Source organism: Diadema antillarum, unplaced genomic scaffold, assembly GCF_040938485.1.
Source record: "Diadema antillarum isolate AM-2024a unplaced genomic scaffold, OU_Dant_1.0 seq00000821_RagTag, whole genome shotgun sequence".
NCBI classification, from domain to species: Eukaryota; Metazoa; Echinodermata; class Echinoidea; order Diadematoida; family Diadematidae; genus Diadema; species Diadema antillarum.
In genome coordinates this window covers 790,548-816,019 of record NW_027271698.1, presented here as the reverse complement: position 1 = coordinate 816,019, position 25,472 = coordinate 790,548, and the positions used below count along the sequence as shown (strand labels likewise).

Here is a 25,472-nt window from a genome sequence, read left to right as displayed (position 1 = left end):
TTCATTGGTAGGCTGTAGGTCGGTGGGTATAAGTCTGCCTCACACGAGAGATTGAAAAACAAGCCGGGTTTCGTGGCGGAAATGATGCGCGTTTGACACATTTCCCAGACCGAAAACAATAGCGGGTCAGCAAATGATTTCCGTTACAAATAGGAGCGGACCTCAAAAGGTATACCCGCTGGGAAGCAACCTGCAAATCCTCTTGTTGATACGTCTAGGCGGAACTCGCTGGACATCGCCAGCCGAAGCTCACGGGAGCCCTTTGCGTTGGCCGTCTGGTCTCTCCTCCCACCCCATAAGACTCGGCGCTAGCGATGATACCAGCCGACCAGACTGACAGACGTTTATGTCACGCGAACGTAAGAGTGTCGGTTCTCAAACAGGATGTACACAAACCTTGGAGAGAGCTTCCTAGTACTGTCTGACATTTCTTAAGTCTGGTACCAAGGTTAAGTAGATGACGCGGGCTGGGCACAGGATGGTGTCGGAATCTCATTTCCCCTTAAACTTTATTCTATGAATCAAAAAGAAAATGATATGTTCCGGTTGTTTGTTGTTTTTTGTGTGTTTGTGCAATTTCTTTGTTTAAGGTGACAGTAATATATTGAAATATGTTAATCGATATAGAAAATATATAGTAATTGGTTTATTGGTTAATGTTCTGTCACTCAGCAATAAATTAATTTTTTCATTCTTCTACATTGTACTTCTATTCGTCTTTTTCTTTCTTCGTAGCTCTCTTCTTTGTACTGCTTCTTTTTTCTCCTCCTTCTACTCCTTCTTCTCCTTCTCTCTATCTTTCCATCGCCTTCTTTTCTCTCCTCTCCATATACTTCCTTTTCTCCTTCCCGGAGTAATTGTTTAACATAGATGAACTTTGGAGCAAAGATGTTTGTCACCACTAAATCATCACAGTAATTGTGTTTGCACCCATTATTAGTATAACTATAGATCAAATCAAATCTAAAACAATACTAAAAGACAGGTCACACTTGATCTTCCGAAGGTCCAAAACAAAGTTTGTAATGTGTAGAGTTTTGGCTGAGATAGGGATTCAGATTTTTGAGAGATAATTAGAAACCACTTATATATGAAATATTAAGGAGCATATGATTCTCAGCGGGATTAAAAGTTATTACTTTTGATGAAAATCGCGGTTTTGAATGATTGAGATATATCCACAAACACAGGAAGGCAATATGGTCGTAATAATAGGTGGGTTCCACCTTTCAATAGCCACTATCATTATTATCATCATTAATACCTCTTATAATTTCATGCTTGCTCTTTTGATATTTCATATCATAAGTGATTTCTGATTATCTCGCAAAAAGTTAAAACCTGAATCCCCATCTCAACCAAAACTATACCTTATTTTTAGTACTGTGAGTCTTGGTATACCACGTGTGAAGATATGATTTGTTTTTATCCTTACCCTTGTCCTTAATTGTTTTCACTAACAGGCGTTTAATTACATCAGTGCTGCTATCGTTCCTGCTACCGACTATCACAGCAATGACCAGGGGGGCATTTCATGAAGCTTTTTGTCAAACAAAGTTTCAGACAAATTTGCTCTCAGCCAATCAGACACAAGGATTTCAGTAGCTTGTAACAGTTTGTCAGAAAAATATCCGACCAAACTGCTTCATGAAATGCCCCCCTGATCCCGTCTGGTATTCTGTATATATCATAGGGTACAGACTTACTATAGCAAATGACCCCTCGATTTCGTCTGCGATATCATTTGCAATCATCTCCGCATGAGATATTTTTTGTACATTGATAGTTCATAAAATCCATCGTTCCTTTGACCCTTTCAGGACAACAACATTCGGAAATACCGTCGCCATCTTATGCACTTTAGATGTCGGTGCGATAACAAGGACTTAGTTAAAGTTCTGTCGAAACAGAATAAGACTAGACCAACAGAACTGATGTTTTATCAATATCACACATGTAAAATGAAATTTACGAAATCTCGTAGTTTGAAAAAATGTGTCCACAAAATAGAGTCCTTTAAAGAAATATGAAACGTGAGATATACCGTCAACTTTATCAACTCTCTCAGAGGAGGGATTGCAGTTGTCAAATTATCTACCAAAATATGACGATATTTCCTTGTAAAAAACAGTAAGGATTCAACAAGGCGATGACCTAATTTGCGTAACATTTGGTTGATAACCTTTAACTATTTTCCAAAAAGTTTGCATTTTATTATATTTATATTCCATGTCTGATTTTACAGAAACTGCCACTATTCTGCCTGCTAAATTCTTAAAGTCTTTTAAGTCAAACATAAGTTAGAGATGAGTTGTACTCCACTTTAAAAATAAAACGCTTGAAAGAAAGCTTAGATTAAAGGTGTTAATGATTAAACGTTGAATGTTGCTAACGATATAAACACAAGTCAATATTTTGAGTCATTAATTTCCATCAAAAAAAGTGCTGAAGATAAGATTAAATAGGTGCTGCTACTTCGTCGGATAACTTCAGGAATCAAATCCAGCCTGCATGTGTTCGTGGCAAGGCAGGGGAGTGTTCAGGGTTACTTTGACACCCGAGCTAGCGTGCGTGTACGTTGGTTTTGAGTCCAGAGGAAGCGTTAATGTTCTTAGAAGCCCATGCGACAATCTTACCCAACTATCATGTACACAAATAGTGAACCACATAAAGCTGTAATGAAGTACCGCTGCGGTAAGCAGTATAACCACCCTGCACGTGCCAGGTATCTGCGGTGAAGAGATAATTTTAGATCTAGATCGAACAACGTAGACATCCGGTGAGCACACATTTGACCATGAATACGATACTTCGAGTGCCATCGTAGGAGGTTTTGGCTTGTTTGTTTGTTCAGAAGTGATTTGCGTATTTTCACCGGAATATTATCAAGCACACTTGGCGCAACTTACCAAAAGGGGACCGACGCCGACACCCACATGATTTGTTGTTTTGAGAACACTTGTCGCGCTTTCTAGTAGAACGGAATATGGTTAATAACACGAATAGTGCAAGAACCAAGAGGCTCTACTTCAGTTCAACATATACTTCAAGATACCCACACCTTTTTCAAAGTGGTCTGTCTTCGTCAACCCAAAGTTGTGAATGAATGAAGACGGCAGGAAATAAGGTTGAAATGGAGTCCCATGTATACTCTTTGTCTTCTCCTTACAGGACAGGTGTGTTCAGAGACCCGAAAGTGTGTTAAGGATTGCTTGTTTGTGTTTGTGTTTGATTTGTTTTGTTTTGTTTTTTGCTACAGTGTGCCAAAAGGAACAATGTCTGGTTCTGTCACTATATCACTTCCCCACTAATGATTTTATTACGAAATGAATGTTCAACCGGTGACTGTGTTGCTCTTAATTTTGACATAATAATAATAATAATAATAATGATAATTAACATTTTACCGCGCTAAATAAAGTTTCTAAGCGCCTTACATAACATATTGTTTCATAATTATACCAAAACTTTATATACAATCTTATACTATTCAACATATCTACAGATTCCACAATAATTTACGTTACTCAATATACTTCAGCAATAATAAAATACTAAAATTAGCATTAGCTTAATTACACACACACACACACACACACAAAGAAAAACAATAAAATTTTGGGTGATTTTGTACCGCATTATTGATTCTTTTAACAGAGCCAGAATATAGCAAAAAGCCGGACCGTTGCCGTTACCTTGCATGCTCTCTGTGCCGAGGCCTTTACTGTTAATTCCTCATACGCGTATACTCGACTACGGGCTGGTACATTGTATTCGCATGTTCTTGGATCCACCTATATACCCTCTCCCACTCCCATCTAATATATACTTACCCCCCCCCCCCCCCCCCCCCCCCCCACACACACACACTAAAAAGGAAGCTCTAAACAGGTGTAGGTCTACACCATAACGGAAATGAGATGCGAGTGAAAGTAACGCTAGTTGTTTCAAGCCAGAACATTCCTGTTGAACACGTATACACAATTGAGTTCAACGATGCACAGTAAACCTGCCTATAGGTGTGAAACTTAACACACCAGTTTTCTTGCGCTGGTACGATGCGCCATAACAGAGCAATCGAATATTGTATTTGGCATCCGTATCATAACATTCAGTTCACTCCAGTTCAGTTTCATTTATTTTGCATCCAACATCCAACAAAGAGTACAACAAAATACCAAGTATACATTACGCCATTACATTTTTTTGGTCAATTTGAAATAAAAAAATCCATATCGCAATATGAAATACTTATACATTGAAATGTCGACAGAAAAGGATGGAAAACGAGTAAAAGTAATATGTAACTAAAAACATCATTATAAACAGTAGGCCCTAATCATTAAGTAAAGAAAAGAAAAGAAAAGCAAGTTCAGACTTATCTTACAATGTTACAACCTATGATGCAGGCACTATTGTTGATATTTGTGATTGAAAGCCGAATAGATAATAATAATAATAATTCACTGAGCCGTGTATACCCAACAAAATAATAATGGAGAATGGACAAAAGAATGATAGAGAATATCAATACCCCCTCAAAAAAAAGAGGAAAATAACATTTACAGGTTTCATTAGACAAACGGATAGAGCGTCGAACTTCCTTTACTTTCACTTTCTGCATATTTTGACAGTGTCATACAATAACTGTTAAAGTCGATATATGGAGAAGTCACTCCTTCAAGCGCCATTTTTAGTTGTTGTTTTTTTCTTTCTTTTTGGGTTCTGTTTGGCTGTTTATCGGCAGTGGCTGGTTTTAAGCAGCTACGCCGGCCGGTAACGACGTATACGTCACAGAATTCTCACGATATGCAGTGAAAATCCGGAATCGCTTAACCCCCTTTTTTCTTATCAGTTCTGATTATCCAAAAATGTAACTCACAAACATTGAGTCAATTCCCGTCGTCTGAATCGATTGCTTTATTTGTTTGTCCAGTGCCGTCACTTTCTTGTTTTCTTTGTTTCAGCAGTGAGTCCTACGCCCTTGGTCATTGCTCTGTCTACCGTACTTTCTTGGAATTCTAAATTCAAAACAATTGGTGAAGATCTCGTGATGTTATTCTTGAAAAACTTTTTGCCTTTCACGAACAGATCACTGACCAGACAAAAGCTATCATTAGGTGTTTATAGAGACAACTGAAATGCAGCTTTAAGTATCTTGATCAAAAAGTTTGTCTTGCCGGTAGTCTGCATTTACACACAGTAGTTCAAGTAGTAATAGCTGTAGTAGCGGTTGTCGTTTTGTAATGTGATCTTTAACAGTTACAAGTAAAGGGTGATGTATAGTTATACATCAATGATTAATAAAGTTAAGTGAAACACCTGCACTTCTTGTGAATCACATAGACGGTTACAAATTAAAGGTCGTGTATCTCTTTTGCAAACGCAATAAAAATTTGCATGGATGAAAAAATACTGTCTGCCAACATCTTGTATGGCATTTTAACCCTGTAATGCCCAAGCTATTTTGACCTTTCCCAGGCCCAAGGGGGGGGGGGGGGCACATTGTGCCCCCTATATAACTTTGTTGTTGTTTGATGTTTCATCGTCATATTTGGCACATGGGTAGAGCAAGTCATACTCTACATGACCGCACATTTGATTTTTCTCAAGGTCACTCATAGAGGGCGCTATTTTCCAAAATATAAGGAAACACATAAGAAATATAAAAACATGATTTTTCTGTATAATTTCTTTATCCCAAGTATATATGTTTAATTATGGATCAATCATTTTCAGATTTGCCACAAATGATGTGCAAGTCGAAGCTCATTATTTGTTAGGGTTGAAATTTCTCAAGGTCACCACATTGGGGCGCTTTTCATAACAATATAAAGAAATACATTATGAGACCTGTGATGTATTGTTTTGGATAGGTACATGCATAGTTATCACAATTCATATTTCCATAATATTGGAATTTTAAGTTTGCAGGTTGATAATGTGATAAATAAATGATATTAGAGTTATAACCTGGGTGAAGGAATCAAAATGACACAAAATAGAATGGCAATCTTTGGAAAATACTGTTGTTTTCAATTATCTCTATTATATCTATCGTTTTATGCCGTTGTCACATGCAAACAAAGGAAATAATAGGGAAAACATTTCAGGTTCATAATTACTTCACATTTTGTTTCTTCAGCAAATTTCAGCCAAGAAACGCCCATTTCATTCACTATAATAATTGTTAATTGGAATTGGAACAGAAAAATATACAAATCTGATTGACATCGTTGTCAGTTTATGGTTGCCATGGCAACCAGCAATATGAAATATAGCTAAATTATATATCAAAATGTACGGAATAAGATTTTAGGAAGAGTCGACAAATTTGGTTGAAATTGGATTAAAGGCAAAGGAGTGGCACATTGTGCCCCCCCCCCCCCCTTGGGCTTTATAGGGTTAAGTTTTTTTTTTGGGGGGGGGGCGGGTAATGAAAAAAAAAAACACCTCTATGTCACCTGAGAGACGCTGCCCTTTTGTACTAAAAATAACGTGAATGACAGTTCGAATAAATTCACTGGAAATCTATAGTATCTATTCCCCCTCCATCGGAACAAGTTTCCTGGTTTATTCATTTTGAGGAAAGGCCTGAATTTACCTCTACGATATACCAGCACACGCAAGGAATCTGATTTTTAGGGTTGAATAAGAGACAGTGCGCGAACTTCACAATGCTTCAAACAGAAGAACATTATTCAAAAAGCCGAAAATCTAATCTTTTTTACTTGTAAAGAACTGAAAATAGAGCAAATTAGGGTAAATTTTTCTTTCAAGACAATGTTCTTATAAAGGGTTCCTGCATAAGGAACCATTATTCTGTAAGAGATTCAGCAACGAGGCATCGTCATGATTTGTCCAACATCGTTGATGCTAAAATCACTCGGGTGGATTTATTCATTCATCAACGAGAAAATTAACTTCTTATGAAGAATTTCTGCGCTACCAGCTAGGAATTATATATAGGTGCTTGCCAGTCGGAGGTTGATAACATCATCATCCACAGTCGGAAAAACACTGCAAGTACAATGCTTTCGATATTATGTTTTTATATACGTCGGAAATATCCATCGTTCAATATAACTGATGGTGTTTCCGCGCTTGCATCCGGTATGCAATTTAATGTCATAAAACTTTTGAACTTGGGAAACTTGCTGTGGTATGATTATGAAATCATGCAACGGGAGGCCCCCAATAAAAGAGAGGGGAAAAAATCCTGAATGTCATACTATCACGAATCCATAAAAACATAAATTGCATTAAAGATACTTGCATAATAGACAGATGTTAGAAATAGCCGAGTACAAAGTTCTCAGTTTTACAATAAAAGTACCTTTTTTTACCCTCTCCAAATTACTTAATAGTCTAGATGAATATCACCTGAAGATACATATGCTAACAACGTTGTTTGATTTAGGAGTCCAGTGTACATTATATTTGTTATATACAGATGTGTGTGTGTGCGTGCGTGTGTCGTACGTTTCATTTTCACATAGACAACTTAACAATAGCATTATTACAACATATTTACCGTGTTTATCCCAATACTTCACTTAGTTTATGATTCAATCGAAGATGATTCGACCCATTTATTGAAACATGGCCCCTAGATATCAGGTTTTTTTTTTCAGATTCAAAGGAGCAAGACCAAGTACGATCAACATGACCGATTTCTCAAGTGACAAGGTGTGTGATGAGTCATAGTGTCATGTGATTGTATAATATTTATTCTAACCGTACTCTGATTTATTCTGCAGATCAGAAAAATACTCATTGTTCCGCATCATCAATATTGATTCAAGAGATACCTGCGTCAACGAAATTTCGATTATATTCATAACCTTGGGGTTTAAAGAAAAAAAGGATAAATCGCCTTAAATAATCGTTACTTTAGGTATCATGGGACCACGTTCACATTTGGTACCGTAGCCTTGGGTTTACAAATAGAAAATACCATGCTCTATTTAGAGAAGATGTCATTATTCGTGTATTTTCGCTCGCATGGATAATCTTAATGGGCACATGATGTCGTACCGGAATGTATGTAGAGAAAGAAAACGCGTAAGGTCTCGTCGAATTTACAAACCGTGTGGATTTTTGTGCAACCGTATACAGTGTAATACTGATAGCGATTTTTATGTTGGGTACAATTATATTACTATAACTATGAATCATAATGTCCTTTCTCCTAATCGTGCAGTTCACGAATACATTACTAGTACATTGTTAAAAAAACGCAGATTTTGTTTTTCTATTGTACAATCAAAATATTGGCAGCACAATCTTCAAGTTTTTGAATGCTAGTACTTATCGTCTACACAACATTTTGAAAATTCGGGGCGCTGTGGCATAATGGATAAGACTCCCGACTCCCGTTCGGAGGACCCGAGTTCGAATCCCGCCCAGTGCTTACGTCCTTGGACAAGATGCTTTTACCCACTATGTCCCTCTCGACCCAGGTGTATAAATGGGTACCTGGCAACGCTGGGGTAATGATGATAGCAGGGCCCTCTGGTAGAGCAGTGGCAACACTGAAGAGGCTACCCTGGGTAAATAAGACCTTATTATTATTATTATTATTATTATTATTATTATTATGGAACTCTCTTTTTATAATGACATAACAAAATAGGATTGCGGTATAAAGGGAATGTGACAACTTCCAGCAGTAGAGAATTAAAAAACAGAATCCTTGTTTGATTTTTTTTTAAATCTACATAAATGACCAATTGATTTTTGTTGAGGGGGTACATAGCATATTTTCTAGTGTTGCCTCGAAGAATTCGATATTACGCCATGAAATAACAAATTACTGCAAAGACACCAAAAGTCCGCCTCTAAATGTAATAATGATGATCATAGTAATAATATATAATAGTGATGATGATGATAATAGTAATAATGATAATACCAATAACAGTGATAATAATATTTAATGTGGATGGCCTTTGCAGTATAAACACTGTTATTCCAGAGGGCCCTGCCATCATTCCAGCATTGTCAGGTACCCTCTTTACACCTGGGTCGAGAGGGATATATCGTCGACAAAAACATCTTGTCCAGGGACGTGAGCACTTGTCAGGACTCTAACTTGGGACCTCCGTTTCAAAGTCAATAGTTTAATCCAGCAAAATGCCCCCAAACTTACAGTGTCCTGTGAGTGTTGACATGCAATATATGGGCTCGTATCGTGGTTAAAAAAAATAAAATCAAAAATATAACTAAAATATTAAATTGAAAATATTTATCGATCAAGAATTGCGGGAGAAGCAATGTAGCTCTTCTACCCATGTTTAACATTATTCGAGTATTTGCCAGGAAAGAAAAAATCCACTGCAATCAATCTTTTAGCCAATCACATACTTTAGGTAGGGAATATCACTTCTCATTAAACTTTATAACTATTATGACGTAATAATGAATATTGTTCAATAGCTAACAACAATTCCTCTTTTGCTTGATCTAGTCTTTTACGTTACAGACATATCAGGAATTTTATCAGTCTGAGACGAAACAATGTATACTCTTTTTGCCATCGATTTGCAATTTTTCACAGGTAACCAATATCCCAATTCTCGTCACAGCACCAAATCTTTCAACTGTGCAGATGCGTGACGCCCAATTCCACCAAATTGTGAAAATCGTCTCGTTGAAATATTAACTTGAATGCGGGCATGAGATATGCAAATATACGGCGCGCTGCACCGTTAATCAAGAGTTATGGAGAGTTGCACTGTGTAAAATGTGTTCATGGACTGAGGGCAGCCGGTTTATCACCTCGGCAAACAACTCGCTCTTGAAATAGAAGTGCCAAAATTGTTTCCCGCTGTTGTGCTCTACAAAAGAGGTTTGGAGGGGATATGAAATAAGGGATAAGAATATTTACTCGATCTGCGTCGCCACATGCCGGGAACATAGGTCGCTTACAGATGCAATAATCTCGCAAGAAATAATTGAAATGCCTCCGCCATAATTACTGATTAACCCGTGACCAGTCAAGTCGTATATCATACGACAACTAACTGGGGCGTGTGAATATCTTAGAGTCACTTAAATTATAAAGCAATGATATGTTTCAATATTAACACTTATCTACGAACAAACACCGCACGAGTGTTTACTTTAAAACGTGAACGCAATTAAACGCGTTGTCACCCACGGTCGTGCACTTTAGTTTATGCCCTTCTTCGTAATTTTCTTTTTGTCAATGCACAAAGCCAAAAAACATTTCATCGGGGAAGAATGATCATGTACTTTAAATAACCACATATGTACTTTAGATAACAACATTGCCAAGGGCGCTTGTAATTTTCTCGCAGTACCTGGTGCAATGTATCCTTAAAAAGCAACAAATTAATCGTTTTCAAATACCATTCAGCATACGTGGAGCTAAAACTCAGGGACTCTCTATAATTTCAAGAAGAAATCGTTAAATCGCTATAATTTGGAATTGTGCAAAAGAATGATGATGTAAGATTCATTTTTTATTAATTCATGCGACAGTAAGACAAGGAACCCTCAAATGTTGGATATAATGTATCAACATAATTTCACAGCACACACACACACACACACACACACAACTCACATGTAGACCGTCCTGTTAAAAATAAAAGACAATGAATTCCACTTCAATTGTATCAAAGCTATCACATGCAGAAGTCATAATAACTCCTCGAGATCACAACTTCAAAGTTTTCACGTGACAAGACACCCGCACTGCCGTGGTGGGTGCACTCATCGCAATAGTTTACAAAATCCTTCGTGCATTCAAAAGATTTTGATATGCAGTGTATTACATTGTATACAACAAATTAAAAGACTCCATCAGGGACTGTTAAATCACTTACTAAATTTCGGAATTCCCCAACTTCCTCACCGTTACGAAAATGCTTTCCACATACAGTCATACGTCTTGGAGTCTGCATTGCTAGACACAGCATCAACTGACTACATTCAAAGCAACATAAGAAACCCATAATACACAGGCGACCTTCACACTATGAATAATTACTAGTCATGAACACACACCTGTAAATGCATGGTAATTTACCAATGGTGCAACACTCAAATTGTAATCTCTGCCGGGACGAGTGTCAATATATCTGACTCTGATTGCCGTTTGTTGTACGTGTTACAGGTCCGTTGATAACTTGTTATTTACGAATAGCAGGTGTATTTTATTAGGGCCTACGATATTGTTTATCGTGCCAGTCTTACTGATGCAATTTCGCAAGTTTAAATGAGGTCAGACGACAAGATACTATGCAGTAAAGATACATAGCCTCAAATAGGGAGGTTGTAACCATTTTCCGGGACCATTCTCTTGGCCTTTCTTTTAACTTCGATAGACAGAGGCAATCGATTTCCCGTAAAAAGTAGCTGACCTATGATAGAGACAAAAATAATTCTAAGGCCGGTAAAGTCCTTGCATATTATTACATCGAAACGCGCGAGACATGCAATCAAAACACACACACATGTTCAATGCAACCTGCTGCTAAAAAGAACAATCGTATACCATAGTAACGACATTTTTTCAAGGTTGTTCCACTCACCTGACCATGTCACATGTCATAGAGATAATATGGAGTTCCCCAGTCACATGTCGGATGAAAGTGTCTACTAGCCGTTGCCTGGATAATTGAGACAGTCCGGGAACGTGAGATACTCCCGTTCGTCCGCGATCACCTCGGTTTCTTGATCGTCTGCTAATTTTGTTTTCTTTTGACGCGCGAGCCAGGCGGCTACCTGGATGGGTTATACCAAGGGGTTCACACACAGTTAATAGCTGCATGCAGAGTCCCTTGTACTAAGGGTTACAGCGCCATCTATCGTGATTGACACATTTCACCATCAATTTTTAAGTGGGCCTCTTTCCGTAATCGTAGTTTATCATCATCATTATGACACATTAGGCATACTTTACAGGGTTCTAGATACGACTTTACAGGTGTATTCTGTAAAAAAAAACACCTTTGGATACGCACCTTAACGCAAGACAATTTGGGAATAATCCTATGAACCAAATTACAAGGTCTTCGTCAGATAGGCATATTTGTGGGATTATCAAGCAAACTTGAGCGACGATTATTGGTTATCGGTTCTCAATGTGTTTTTGTGAAAATTAAAACACATTCACACACAAGAGAAACTTCACAGAAGTTACACATTTCAATTTGCAATTTCTTTCTCTTGAAGGTAAATTGATGAGGCAAAGTCTTACGAAACTGGATTCCTTTCCCACAACAGTTGTGTGTCCCACACAAACCTTGATGGAAACGATTCAATGAAGGTAATTAAAAGCAAGACTGTCAGGGTAAGATGGGGTACTATGCATTAGATTTTGTTGTTGTCTTTGTAGGTGTGTTTTTATGTGTGCATCAGGAGATGGTGCGGCAATTTCACTTTGCATTCGCAACTTTGGAACCGATTTACTAGAATAAAAACAAACACATGGAACCTTTTGCTTTCACTTTTGACCAAGAGCTTTAGAGACGAAAAACAAAACAAAAATGAGCGACCAAAATTTGTCGGTACGCCGATATATTTTGTTTCATTAAAAAAAAAAGACAAAAGGGCAAAATTATTGTTCCAAGGAAGTCCCCGTTTTTCTGGTTTAATCCTTGTGTGTATTTCGTTGTTTGAGGAAAAACAAATCTCTGTAGGGCATGCCAGTGATGTTCTTGATGACGATTTGTTCGGCAATGATATTTTCATTGTCACGTGTGGGTACCTTAAAGAGTACAAGGCCTACCCGGTAAGCCTATCAAGAAGCTACGTGACTGCGATAAAGGCAACGCTACATTAACGAGTCGGTCTTCTGTTTACCTGCCCCCTTTCTTCTTATTTCCTTTCGTTTCTCTCTTCTTCACTAACTGCCGGCTCCATAACTAATACTGTGTATACAATGCATCATTTTTTTTTTTCAGTATTGCTGGTGCAAATGAGGTGTGCGTGATTACATCGTCAATTAGGAGAGGTGCGAGTACTCGATGATGGAATCGTTAGCAAGACACAAATGGGCCATTATAGACGCGGTTACCAAGGGATGCTAAAGAGGTTCGGCCAATTATTGGGTCCACGTTTTGTCTTCTCTCAAATGAGGTCAAGTGCGATAATAGGGCGGTAAGGTTCTTTGAAGCCGTGACGAGATTTCCCCCCAAACATTTCGTGTAAACATCGTTCAGGTCATTGTTTTACTGCGTCGGGGGGGGGGGGGGGGAGGGGTTGAGATTGTATTGAAACGAACTAGGTGTTTCAGAACGTGTAGAATGAAATCATATCAATTCAAAGAACTTTTCTGTTTCTAGGAGAATTACATTCAATGCGCACAGCCTTAGACGTGAAAGGTTAACTACCAGTTGCGCATTACCAAATTGACAGACGTATTGTCATACCGGCATCACACAATCGATCAAACAATAAATTGATCAAACACAGTTCGAATAATTCAAATCAGGTACAGTAGTTAAGTTTACATTTTCTTGCCTCTGGCAGCCCCCTTTATGGTGTAACAATCTACTTTTCTACTTCTTTTGTTTCTGTTTTCATAATTATTTTGTTTGATTGTTATGCTGTATCAAAATGTCGTTGAAATGCCAAATATGTAACAATGATGAATAACAATTGCTTTTGTACTTCCATTTACTGTTCATATGACATAATGTCGTTTCAGGTTCTAGAACCACTCCAATGGTAACTGTCCCCGCCGACAAAATAAAATACACCTTTAATATAATCACTAGAGGATTATAATTTTGTTGGGCATTGCATTCACGAGTAGGTGTGCAAGGGTTAAGCTACATGTCTTGGGAGATTATCACGGGTAATTGTCCGTGCATGTATGATGAATGTGTTTCAGTGGAATTGATAAAATCATCAGCTTGCTTATTTAACTTGTTAATTGAGAGACTGGTGACTGCCAGTTACAGAAATGACATGATCGGTACTATAAGTGCCAGTTATACTGCAGTAGTAAGTCTTCAAACGAGTAGCATTGGCGTTTTACGGAGGGCTTGTGTGTGTGTTGTGTGTGTGTGTGTTGTGTGTTGTGTGTTGTGTGTTGTGTGTGTGTGTATGTGTGTATGCACACTCATCCCGTAGAGTGCAATTTAGCATCACATTTTAAAATCTTTCCACTCCTACGACACATTGCCATCAAACTCCTGTGGTTGTTCAAAATATCAGTGACAAATCATAACTGCTCTCTCTCTTTCCTCACATTTTATGTCTTATTCTACTCTGGTGGACCTGCTAGCAATCTAACTTGTCACACATTCACACAAAGACAAAGGAAAAGATGGATACATGTGTAAAACACGATAGTCCATTGCCATGGTTACAAATCTTTATTTCCATCCTAGAGCAGCCCTATATGCTTCACAAATTTCAATTCCACCGAGTTGCTGAGTATGCCTGTTGGTAGCTCACAAGAATTATATGATACTCCATGCGATATGTGTATTATACAACATTCTTTCACCACAACATGGTGCTATAAAGGCATCATTATCTTGATCTCTGATCTTCAACCTGCACTAACTCTACTCCATTGGAACATAACAGCCAGGCTGCCACTTTACTGCATGCATAATCATGCTGCATTCAATTACAGTATCATTTAGCTCCCTCTAATTTACCCCTTTGCATACCCTGGGTCAGTGCCGTATATAAACAGTGTTTGGACAACTCCTAAACTGGATGTTACATCGTACCTAAGCATGTTTCGCGTTAGCGTGTACGCTGGGACATCATAACGAAAGTGAGCAAAATAAAAGAGAGTTAACAATGGGCACTTGGTAATGACATGGCTCCACAAAGATCAAGGGACTGGTGTTGACCAATCACAGATGAAAACCGAGTTGGCCAGACTCTCTTCATATATGGCACTCTCCTGGGTTAGGGGTAGAATTGTTGATGAAACTTTGTACTCAAGTACGCGCATGGGTGCCACTGGGCTTGATCCCTGGGCCCACTCATCAGAAGTCCAGTATGCACCCACTGGACCATGACACTACAAGGGTCGCCAATGAATGGCAGTTTTTGTAAAATTCAGTGTAAATGTATTCATATCAATCCATGACCACTGCATGATATTATTATCGAATCAAGTGTCATCCTACTCAAGGCAACTTAGATACGCCTAAAACAAAAGAAAATAAAGTTAGGGACATATTACTTTGTCTTTCCAAGTAATATGCTTCATTTTTTTTTAATTCATTATCATCAATCCACAGCCATATGCTACATGTAAATACATGCTACATCAAGAGGATATTTTTCAGGCCTGAAATGAAAGGCAGCTAAGGACCGAGAACTGATGAAGATCAAATCACACCGTCTGAAATAATGACAAGGCATCGTAAAATCAAACATCAGAAATTGCACACCATTAATAGACAATGGGTTTACACAAAAGCGAGGACAGGTGGGTCTGAGCAAACCAAACCAAAAACACATAAACAAAATCTGACTTACTCAAAGTCACAATACTGATATGGGGGGGGGGGGGGGGGGGGAGGTGGGGGAGGCTGGAATTTTTGTTTTTGTTTTTGAAATAGAATGGGAGCAATCTGCCAAACACCTGCCAAACTTACAAGGCTGTGGAGACATTGTAAATACAGAAGAATATCTGTTCACCAATACTACATCATTTCAACAAGAGACAGATGACTCTGCTATTTGTAGCAATTGTAAAATCTTTAAACATCTCTTCCTTTGGGCCTTAAAACTTGTTTGATCATAAGAACGTCTCAAGGTCAAACCGTAGGAAACAACATAATGTGTCCCGACAAGAATTGGAAAAGCTACAATCCTTCATATCCTGTGTATAAAATGAATCACAATGAACTGAAAGCACTACGACAATTATCTGATTTGACAAAGGATCCATTGTCATTTCGCCTTCTGGTTCGTCTGAAATTTACTATCCACCCTACATCGTCATACTTCATTTCTGACAGATAAATATCAATGTGATATTTGTTAATGGTGATGCCCCAGAGGTAAAGATACATTTATATACAATTACTCTGTGTTTTCCAGTCATAGGCTGGTAAAAGACAAATAAAAATCAAAATAACCACAGTGGAATTTATAATACCTAATTCAATTCATACTTTGATATCAACCAACAGACGAATTCCTACTCAGTACAAATGAACACAATAATTCTTAAATTTTACATGAATTCCTGCAATATGATCAGCACTATCTTGCAGATTTGGCTGACTGACAAGTAATAGCCAGAACGAAATTGTGTACTTTACAAAAACATACATTACAAAACTATGTTAAACGTACTAACGTAACAGTCTTTATTTCTTAATGCTGCATGAAGTTAATGTCAAGCTCTTGTGCTTGGGCAAATGAATAATGGGCTAAGCACAAAGCACACCTCCACAGCTTAGCCTATTTTGAAAAAAAAAAAAAAAAAGGTTGTATATCGTAATTTCTTACCTCCAAATATCTAGTCTGAATGCAGCAATATACTACACTAAAATGCCTTGGGTATGAACATCTGGTTACAGTATCTTCATAAGCAACAGTGTCTAACATACAATGGATATTCCGCGCCATTAAATTCTGTTCATTAGAAAGAGGGGAGATGCTATCTCTGACTTTTCATGTAACACCATTCTACCCCTTGATCGATGCTAAGCCACGTTGTCTAGAAAGTGGAATCATTACAAATGCACAGCACTAAACAGAGGAAGATCTAATACCACTAACATTTACAACACTTAAACAATACATAAACAGCAATGACACATAAAGAATCCCTTTACAATGCTAGTAACAACATTTGAAACTTACGACAGTGTTTCTGTACTGGTCTGCAATACCAACAATAGCTACTGGTTCATGAAGAGAGGGTATCAAAGCATACTATGAACTAAGCATTATAACATCCAATGACAACTCCTCAAATGTATTTATCTTTGGAATAACCCTGATTGGACAAAATCGGAGGCACAATAACCTACATGTGTTTAAGGGTATAGTTTACACCATGTATAGTACATGTAGTTTCACTCCATCGATATGACTTTACTGTGCTCTTGTGGTTCAGCAAGCAACCACATCTGGCAAAACTCCCACATGATGGTAGCGTGATGCTAATAGTCGCCATAGTCACCTCCGTAACTCTCTTCATGCCCTCCTCCGTAGCCCCCTCCCCTGCCTCCTCCTCCTCCTCCGTAACCACTCCTCTCGCTTCCCCCACCGAAACCACCTCCCCCGTAGCCTCCGCTTCCTCCTCCGGGTCCACCCCCACCTCCTCTGCCTCTCCCTCCTCCTCCTCCTCCTCTTTCTCCCTCACCACCCATTCTCCCACCACCACTGCCGTACCCTCCGCTGAATCCTCCTCCGAAACCAGATGAGCCACTCCTATCCCCCTTCTCAAAGTTTCCGCCCCCACCACCACCACCACCACTATCTCCTGCACTCCCAAAGCCTTCTCCTCTATCTCCCCTATCTCTGTTCCCAAAGCCCCCATACCCCCCTCTGCCTCCTCCTCCTCCTCCTCCATACCCCCTTCCTCTACCGCCTCCAAATCCTCCGTAGCCGCCGAAGCCTCCTCGTCCGCCTCTGTTCCATCCACGCCCTCCTCTTCCTCCCCTGAATCCTCCTCCTCCTCCACCAAAGCCTCTTCCCCCACGGAAACCTCCGCCACCACGGCCTCCTCCGAATCCACCTCCTCCGAATCCTCCTTGCTGGCCTGGTGGACGCGAGAAGCTGAAGCGCCCTCTCTTGGCGGCGTTGGGACTGAGAAGCAAAAGGCGACAAAAGGACATAAAACAATCTGATAGATTTTCTTCACAATTCAATTTTTCTAGTCATAATCATGGCAAGTCTTATAATTTTTCTTTCTTGAACTTCTCTGCTTGGAGGAATATTCTCAACTCTGTCTTGACCACTTACAGTCTGGCCAATGATAAATTCACTTTTTCTTCAAGTGTTCTGTAACTACTACACTTTGAGTGACCCTATGAAAAAAAAAAAAAACAACTATCTGAAGTTTCATCAGCCCCAAAACTTTGAATAAGGGTAGAAAGCTAGCTTACCGAATTTTCACTGCATCTATACATTAAATTTAATTTCTTCACTACCGATCAAGTAGGCCAAGAGATTCCTACTTTTGAAGAGTCCTCTTCTCACATTTAAAAATGCATTGATAGGTCTGCAGAGTGCTAGCATGGTCCACATAATATCTCAATTAAGGGTCTTACATTGTAGGAACAATAATTGGTGGTTTATTGATGAATACATGACATATTGGACAGATAATCATTATTACCACATAATTTCTAATATGAAATTGCTTGCCATTTTAAAGCTAAACCTGTAAAAAACTTAAGGACTGAATAACTCACCCGAAGTTTTCACCCGACTCGGGGCTGCCAAAGAGGCCAGCGTTGGGCTTGGAGAGGGCCCGGATGATGTTGATGAGCATCTCGTCCTGGGGGGATGGAGTGACCACGGAGTCCGGGTTGGAGGTCATGTTGAAGATGAGAGACTCGATGGCTGGGTGGAGTGCCACCACCTTGGCTGCTGACTCGTGACTCATTTTCAGCTGGACCCTGTGCATGAAGATCAAATTGATATTGTCATAAAACCACTGTGCTATGTTATGTTCCAATTCACACCCATGTTTTGCATTTATTTATATTGCATTTTATCTATCAATGATAATAAAGTTCACTAATTGTCTGAACTGGGGAAAAAGGTAAAAACAAAATTAGATATTAACTCAAAAAGTGAAGGGATATGTTTGTTTATTTTTTCTGGATGGCAAAATAGAGAATGAATAAGCAGAATTCAATATGCAGCATTCAAATCTTGGAAGATAGTAATACAATAATTGTGGAACAGAATCACATAATCTCATCAGGACTACTAAACCTAGTAGTGTTGAATATGCATTTGATACTGAACAGTTAATTTCCCATGTGACCTGTCTTGTTTGGTGTTGATGATAGCTTCTCTGGCATTTGCTGACTTGATTGACAAGGGTGTTGTGGTTTGGTTTTACAATACTTCACGTGTGGTTCTTAGGTTGTAAGTTCAAGCCCAATCCAGAAAAGAGTCTTAATGTCTTTTGGACCCACATGTGATTTACAATGTCACAACTCAAATAAATAAGCACACAACGACCATTAAGATGTCAATTTTTCATGATGTTTCAGAGTAACAGATACCAATCAATTACACTTTGTATTTCTGGCCAATTTGAAGTAAAATGATAAATAAATTGCTTGAAAAGTAAAACATAGTGCACAGTGTGTGGTTAGTGAAAGGCAAGAGTTACAGACCAGTCATCCAACTTGATGATGCCCCCACTGGACTCCACCTTCCGGGCCCCAAAGAGTAACAGGTGCAGGGGTGACACCATGGTCATCCCCTTGGCAGACACAGCTCTGGTTCGGATCTGTACAGATGAAGGAGATTTAGCACTTTGCTGGTGATATATTACTCTAAAACACAATATTTTCGCAGCATGAAATTTTCGCGAATTGGAGCCGACGGCCTGTTCGCAAGTTCCCTTTAACATTCAATGCTTAGTCACTATAGTGTAGGCAAGAACTTCCACGTGCATTTTATTTTCATGAATTTTGGCTCTTGCGAAATTCGTGAAATTGAAATACACGTGAACATTCCTCATTTTACAGTATACTTTAAGAACAAAGTGGTGGTTAAGAGATTATCTTCTAAGTGTAAAATATAAGAAAAACAAGTGAAAAACTCTTGATGACATCAAAGTTGACAGGGTAACCCCAAGCCGTAACATCATGTTTCAATCTTGATGTGAGGCATGGCAACAATTGCATGTATGTCTTAAAATACAAAGTTACTACAGTAAATTTCCTTTCATGCATACTTCCTTCTTTGCCACTCTTGCTTTTAAGACTATGCTACCAAGACTGTATAAAGCTCTTCACAGAAAGATATGTACAATCTTTCAATTTTGTTCTGACCAAACTGAAATACTGGGTAAAGCTGCATGAGCAATCTTAAGTCTACTTCTTCAATCTTGCATGCACACACTTGGTTTACCTGACTTTCAATGATTTGATATGTACGACTACAATTTGGCAAATGTCAAGTACTGACAGAGAAGTCAAGAAATCAAACTGACCTTCTCCCCAAAGACGAAGAACGGAGAGGGGAACTTCTGCTCGAACTTGGAGTAGTTGACAGACGACTTGTGGATGAGGGCGGCCTTGTTCTCGGTGGTCAGCAGCTTGCGCTTCTCCTTGTGGTAGCACACGTTGGGCCAGAGCCCCATCGTCAGGAGGGAAACCACGATGTCCATCTTGGGGTCCGGCGCGTTGAAGTTGAAGAACTGCGGGGCGAGGCATTCTGCGTGGGAGGCAAATTTTAGCCAGCTCCATCAGCATCTAAGCATGCCTCCACTGACAGAAAGAGCTCAATTCCTACTGTTTCCAGGTGGCAGGTGCATATTCATGATACAAGGTACTACTAAAAACATTTCCCTAACTTCCAGCCCACTGGTCAGTGGCGGATCGGGGGGGGGGGGGGGGGGGGGGGGGGGGGGGGGGGGGGGACGCATGCCCCCTCTTAATTTTTTTTGCTTAAACAAAAGAAATAAAACGAAAAAAAAATGGAGACCCCCCTTTAATTTTGTAAAGGCGCCTCCCCTTTACGGAATTCCTGGATCTGCCCCTGCTGGTAAACATGCTTTTTACTCTGTATTCTGGCTCAATCTGGACAAACACAAACACAAAATGAATAGTAACTTGTAAATCACAAATGGCAAACTTGAACATGTCAACCCTTTATGTGCTCAGGCACTTAGTCTAACATGCCCAGCTTTTTCATCAGCATTGAGTAATCCATCCAAGCTGGACCAAGTTGTAAAGCTAGCGAGCCCACTAAGGAGTAGCAATGTACCAGTCTATTAATACAGGAAGGCTGTGGTGACACAATAGGGACTAGGGACATTCGATAATCTCTATTCATTGACAATTAGTTTCCAGACATCTGTACCAATCAGCGAGGAAATCTTCCATCAAAGCGCTGTGGCTATGAAGTGATTCTGCTACGTACTGATCAAACCAAGTATAAGTTCCTCAAATTTGTGTTAGATTACTGGATATATTGTTACATAATTGACTTCAAAGAAATAAACTGAATTGAACTTCCATTCCAACTCACCCTCAGGAAAGCCTTCCATGACCAGGATATCCTTGAGCTGGTTCTGAGATATAAAATAAAGTTAAAGATAGAAAGAAACAAACAAACATAAGAACAGACAGACCATTTACAAACTTGAGCTCCAGAAGTAAGAAGTTACTATGTGTTGAAGGATCTCTCAAGTAGCTTTTACACTTTACAAACTCCCTAATTATGATAATCTTACCAACATCACATATATTCTTTCTGTCACAGTTCAAAGGGTACTTTGCAATATAGCTCTTTCCAGTAGGCAAGAGCTGATATTTTCAAGAAAATAACTTTCTTTAAAATTTACATACACAACATCAATGTACTGAAGAAGGGGAAAAAATTCTCCAACCTTAGTAGATGAAAATTTAATTGCAAAACTTAAGAGTTTAGGCAAATTTTGAACAATACTGATGAGATTAGCTCTGGGAGAGAAACCATCGTCAAAAAAGAGGCCTATAACTGTAGATGATCCATAAACCCACTGAGGACGAGTCCCAAGTATACTCGAGCAAGTGTCTATGGGAAATGCGTGCTGTAGCAAAATCTGCCCATCCTCAACGGGTTAAGAGGTAGGAGAGCTGGACTCACCCTGGCTTCATAGATCATTCTGAGTGTCATCATCTGGAGGTTCTTGTGGTCACAGTAGTTCATGGCTGCATCCTCTCCACCTTGCCTGCATCATGTGTGGAAAAATTTGACAAACTCTTCATTTCAATCAAATCCTGTCCTCACTAATTAGCAACCTACTGGTATACAAAGTCAAGAGCATTTTGAGATCAAGTAGATGAGACAATTATCTCTTGAATTGATGCACTTACAATATCCTCAACATCTTCAGGAACATACAATTGTTGAGAAATTGTCTCAACTGATTTGAGCACATTTCCTGGAACATGCAGTCTTAACAAACCATTGGCCACACTCCTGTATCACATATGATGGTACAAGTTACAACTTACCAATATTACTGAGAGTTTCACAAGGTAGTAACTTCCATTATTAATACCTCCAATATCACGCGGAGGCACAAAATGTCTTAACATCCCTTTAAAAATTTCCAGTTTCACATTTGATGACATCAGCCCTGTAAATGTGGACATTTTTGCGCATTTCATGCAACCAGAAACTAGCACAAAAATAAAAGCATGCGAATATTTTTGCTTGCCATATATATGTTCCAATACTGCAGTTGATGTCCTGATTCCGCGGAAGTAAAAACACGCGAAACTCTTCTTACTCGGCCGAGCACAAAAAATTAGTCACACGAAAATATCCACTTTTACAGTAAGTCTAACCTTCTATCAAACATCCATCCAGTATTACACATTGGATTAATGATATCTACAATGATTTTAGTTCTCGTTCTTAGAAACTCATTGTGATAATAAATCTTCAGGTAAAAAACACAGTTATGAATACTTAGGTAAACAGGACTTTTACATCACACTCCACTCCTATGCAAAAAAAAAAAAAAATCACAAAAACATGAATACACATACACACAAAATCACACAACATGAAAATCTACACATCCATTTATTATTGGCAAATAAGATGCTTAAAGCACTTTGAGGATGGAGCCAGGGATTTACTCAAATGCGTTTTCTTCTCATTCTTGCAGTAACCTGCTTCCTTCAACATTATATCCATGAGTACGCAGCATAACAATTTCACCATACTCAGTATGCCGCACTAAGCGACTCTTTGCAGGCCCAGGGCGACAACCACTTTACACACAAACAGACAAGACAGTCACAGACAGACATAGACTACCACAAACATACAAGAGTAACAGAGACAAACTAGAAACAACTTACAGTTGCTCCTCCCACTCCTGGAAGGCTGCTAGGGTGGCGATGTGGTCGCTGTGCCTCATCCCGGAGAACCTGCGATGGATGTTGCTGACTTTCCCAGCAAACGTGATGAAGATCTCCGGGAAGCACATGCTACTTGCAATGATGCTCATGGCATCCCCAACACTGCAAAGACAGCAAGAGTGGGGTGTGAATCACAGTTCACATTCTTCTATGATTTCAATCCTACATTGCCTAGTATACAGTATGTCCCAAAAAAAATTACAACGGGGCCCTCCGCAATGATAACTTTAAAAATAGTGAATCAATCTAAATGCAAATTCAGGGTATGAAACTATAACTCATTGCCCACATCTTACAGAAAACCCCACTTGATTTGCTTCAGTGGTCAAAGAGAAATACGGAATTTTGAAGAGGATGTCAAGAATCTCTTCTGTCCAAGTTCTGTCTATTATTCACACACAAGATCATCGAAGTGCTAAACTCGGAAGAATCCGATTCATGACATGCTTTACAACAATCCACATTTCTCTGTGACTGCTTAACCAAATTGAATGGGAATTTCTGCAAAATAGAGCTAAAATGTTATATTTCAAAGTTTCAAAGTTTCAAAGCTCCCATGTAGTGCTATCATATAAAGCAAACAGAATCAAAATTGGCTCATAAATGACATTTTGATCACACACGGACGCACACACACAGGGACACACGGACACACACATGTACGGAGCCCGTTTCATAGTCCCCTGCTCAAACTCGTTCTGTGGGGGCAAAAAATGCATGTGCATTGTAGTCTCAGAATAAAGTGGCACACAGGAACACAAGGGCCCGAATTCACGAAGGTGGTACAATTGAAATTATGGTTTATGCAAATTTCTTCTGCATGAATACAATTGACTGATTGTGTACGCAACAGACGTCCAGTAGCAAATGCGCATTGTTACGCGCATGTCAAAGGTACACCTATTTCATGCTTATTTTAGACCATGGTCTAAGTTTAAATCACCTTCCTGAATTTGGGCCATCGGGTCAGTGGTAAGGGAGGTAATTGCTTCTCGGTGAAGAGGAAAGGTGACCTTGGAGGGTCATTTATACTCACAATAGCACACAGCCCAGGATAATCATCTTTCCCAGACGAGGTTCAATGGGCATCTTGGCCAGGATGCGGCCTACGGGAGTCAACTCTTCTTGCTGGTCCAAGGCATGCATTTCTGAGAAAAATAAACATGGAGGGGAAAACCCATGAACAAATTGTTACAAGAAACATTCCAGTGGATGGTTGCACAAGTTTTAGAACAAGTTTCCCAAGGATTCATCTCTAAAAATGTGTAAGAAACATTGTATACCATAAAACCAGAAACTTTCCCAGAATGAAACTTCACAAATTGGAGCTGACGACCTTTTGCGTGGCATGAAACTTTCACCAGCTGCCCGCCATGATGGCATACAGCACTGTACTAGCATTCAAGGTACTGTGTACACAAAAATTTTTGTGTGAATTTTACTTTCACGAATCGTGGCTCCTCGTAAAAATTTCATGCACATAAAAATCTCTTGTTTTACAGTAGATAGGACTGTATAAATTCCTTAACATCAATACTTTACAGGCTATGGCATTAGAAAGTGCCAAACAATGTGTTGCTGTTGTAACAAAGGAGTCCATGCACACTGTGGAAGAAATGAGGGACTGATTTGTTGCATTAACCACCATTAAAAAGAATCATTTTAACTTGTTGAAGACGCACTGATTTTGCTATAACACACATTTCCCATAGACACCTGCCCGAGTATTCTTGGGACTCGTCTTCAACGGGTTAAAACCAATTGTCAGACACACAGATTTTTGCAGAATCCCTCAGATTCTGGTACAAAAACAAAATCATGATACCCCCCCCCCCCCCCCCGTAACAATGTAACAAGCCACAAATACATAATTTGGACACACCTTTCAGTGCAGCGACGGCCTCTACCACTGAGTCCAGTGGGGGTGGCTCAATGGCCTTGCCTAAGAAGTCTGCAATGGTGCCCAGCCGTAGAAGCTTGATGGTGAGAGCCAGTTCATGGAGGGGTGTGCGGAATATCTCAGGCACCGAGTGTTGCTCCAACCTGCAAAAGGGATACAGGTAAGATCAAAGATTCGACTGAAAATGACAAAAGGCACTTCTCTCTGAATGATGTAGGGTGGAGCTTGAAGTACCATTCTCCAGATATTCTAGGACTTTAATTCAAAGTTTGGATGCTACAACTAAGAAGTTAAAGATACACCGATATTGTACGTACCTCCTGTCAAAACTTTTAAAACCATTCCTTCTCATAAACATACTTCTTGACACACGAGTTACAGGACATAAGAAAATCCTTCATTATCTTGAAACGAGAATGCTCTCACCTAATATATATCAACTCACTGGATCAAGAACAGAGTTACTGTTTTTAGCACACAGTGACTTTGTCCTACCTATT

At 39.2% G+C, this 25,472-nt stretch overlaps 2 protein-coding genes across 2 annotated transcripts in view; both read right to left on the bottom strand.

Moving 5' to 3' along the window:
- The window catches only part of LOC139739863 (fibroblast growth factor 8b-like), a 72,384-nt gene extending 60,755 nt beyond the window's left edge, over positions 1–11,629 (bottom strand). Inside the window, exon 1 of the mRNA XM_071650467.1 lies at positions 11,562–11,629. Coding sequence (XP_071506568.1) covers positions 11,562–11,581 — 20 coding nt within the window. The 5' untranslated portion in view covers positions 11,582–11,629. The remainder of the gene's footprint in view (positions 1–11,561) is intronic.
- A 5,494-nt stretch (positions 11,630–17,123) lies between these two features.
- Positions 17,124–25,472, bottom strand: part of LOC139739857 (ATP-dependent RNA helicase A protein-like) — a 53,992-nt gene continuing 45,643 nt past the window's right edge. Inside the window, 9 exon segments of the mRNA XM_071650458.1 lie at positions 17,124–17,772; positions 18,381–18,587; positions 19,320–19,435; positions 20,144–20,367; positions 21,184–21,226; positions 21,784–21,868; positions 23,013–23,174; positions 24,109–24,220; positions 24,955–25,115. Coding sequence (XP_071506559.1) covers positions 17,124–17,772; positions 18,381–18,587; positions 19,320–19,435; positions 20,144–20,367; positions 21,184–21,226; positions 21,784–21,868; positions 23,013–23,174; positions 24,109–24,220; positions 24,955–25,115 — 1,759 coding nt within the window.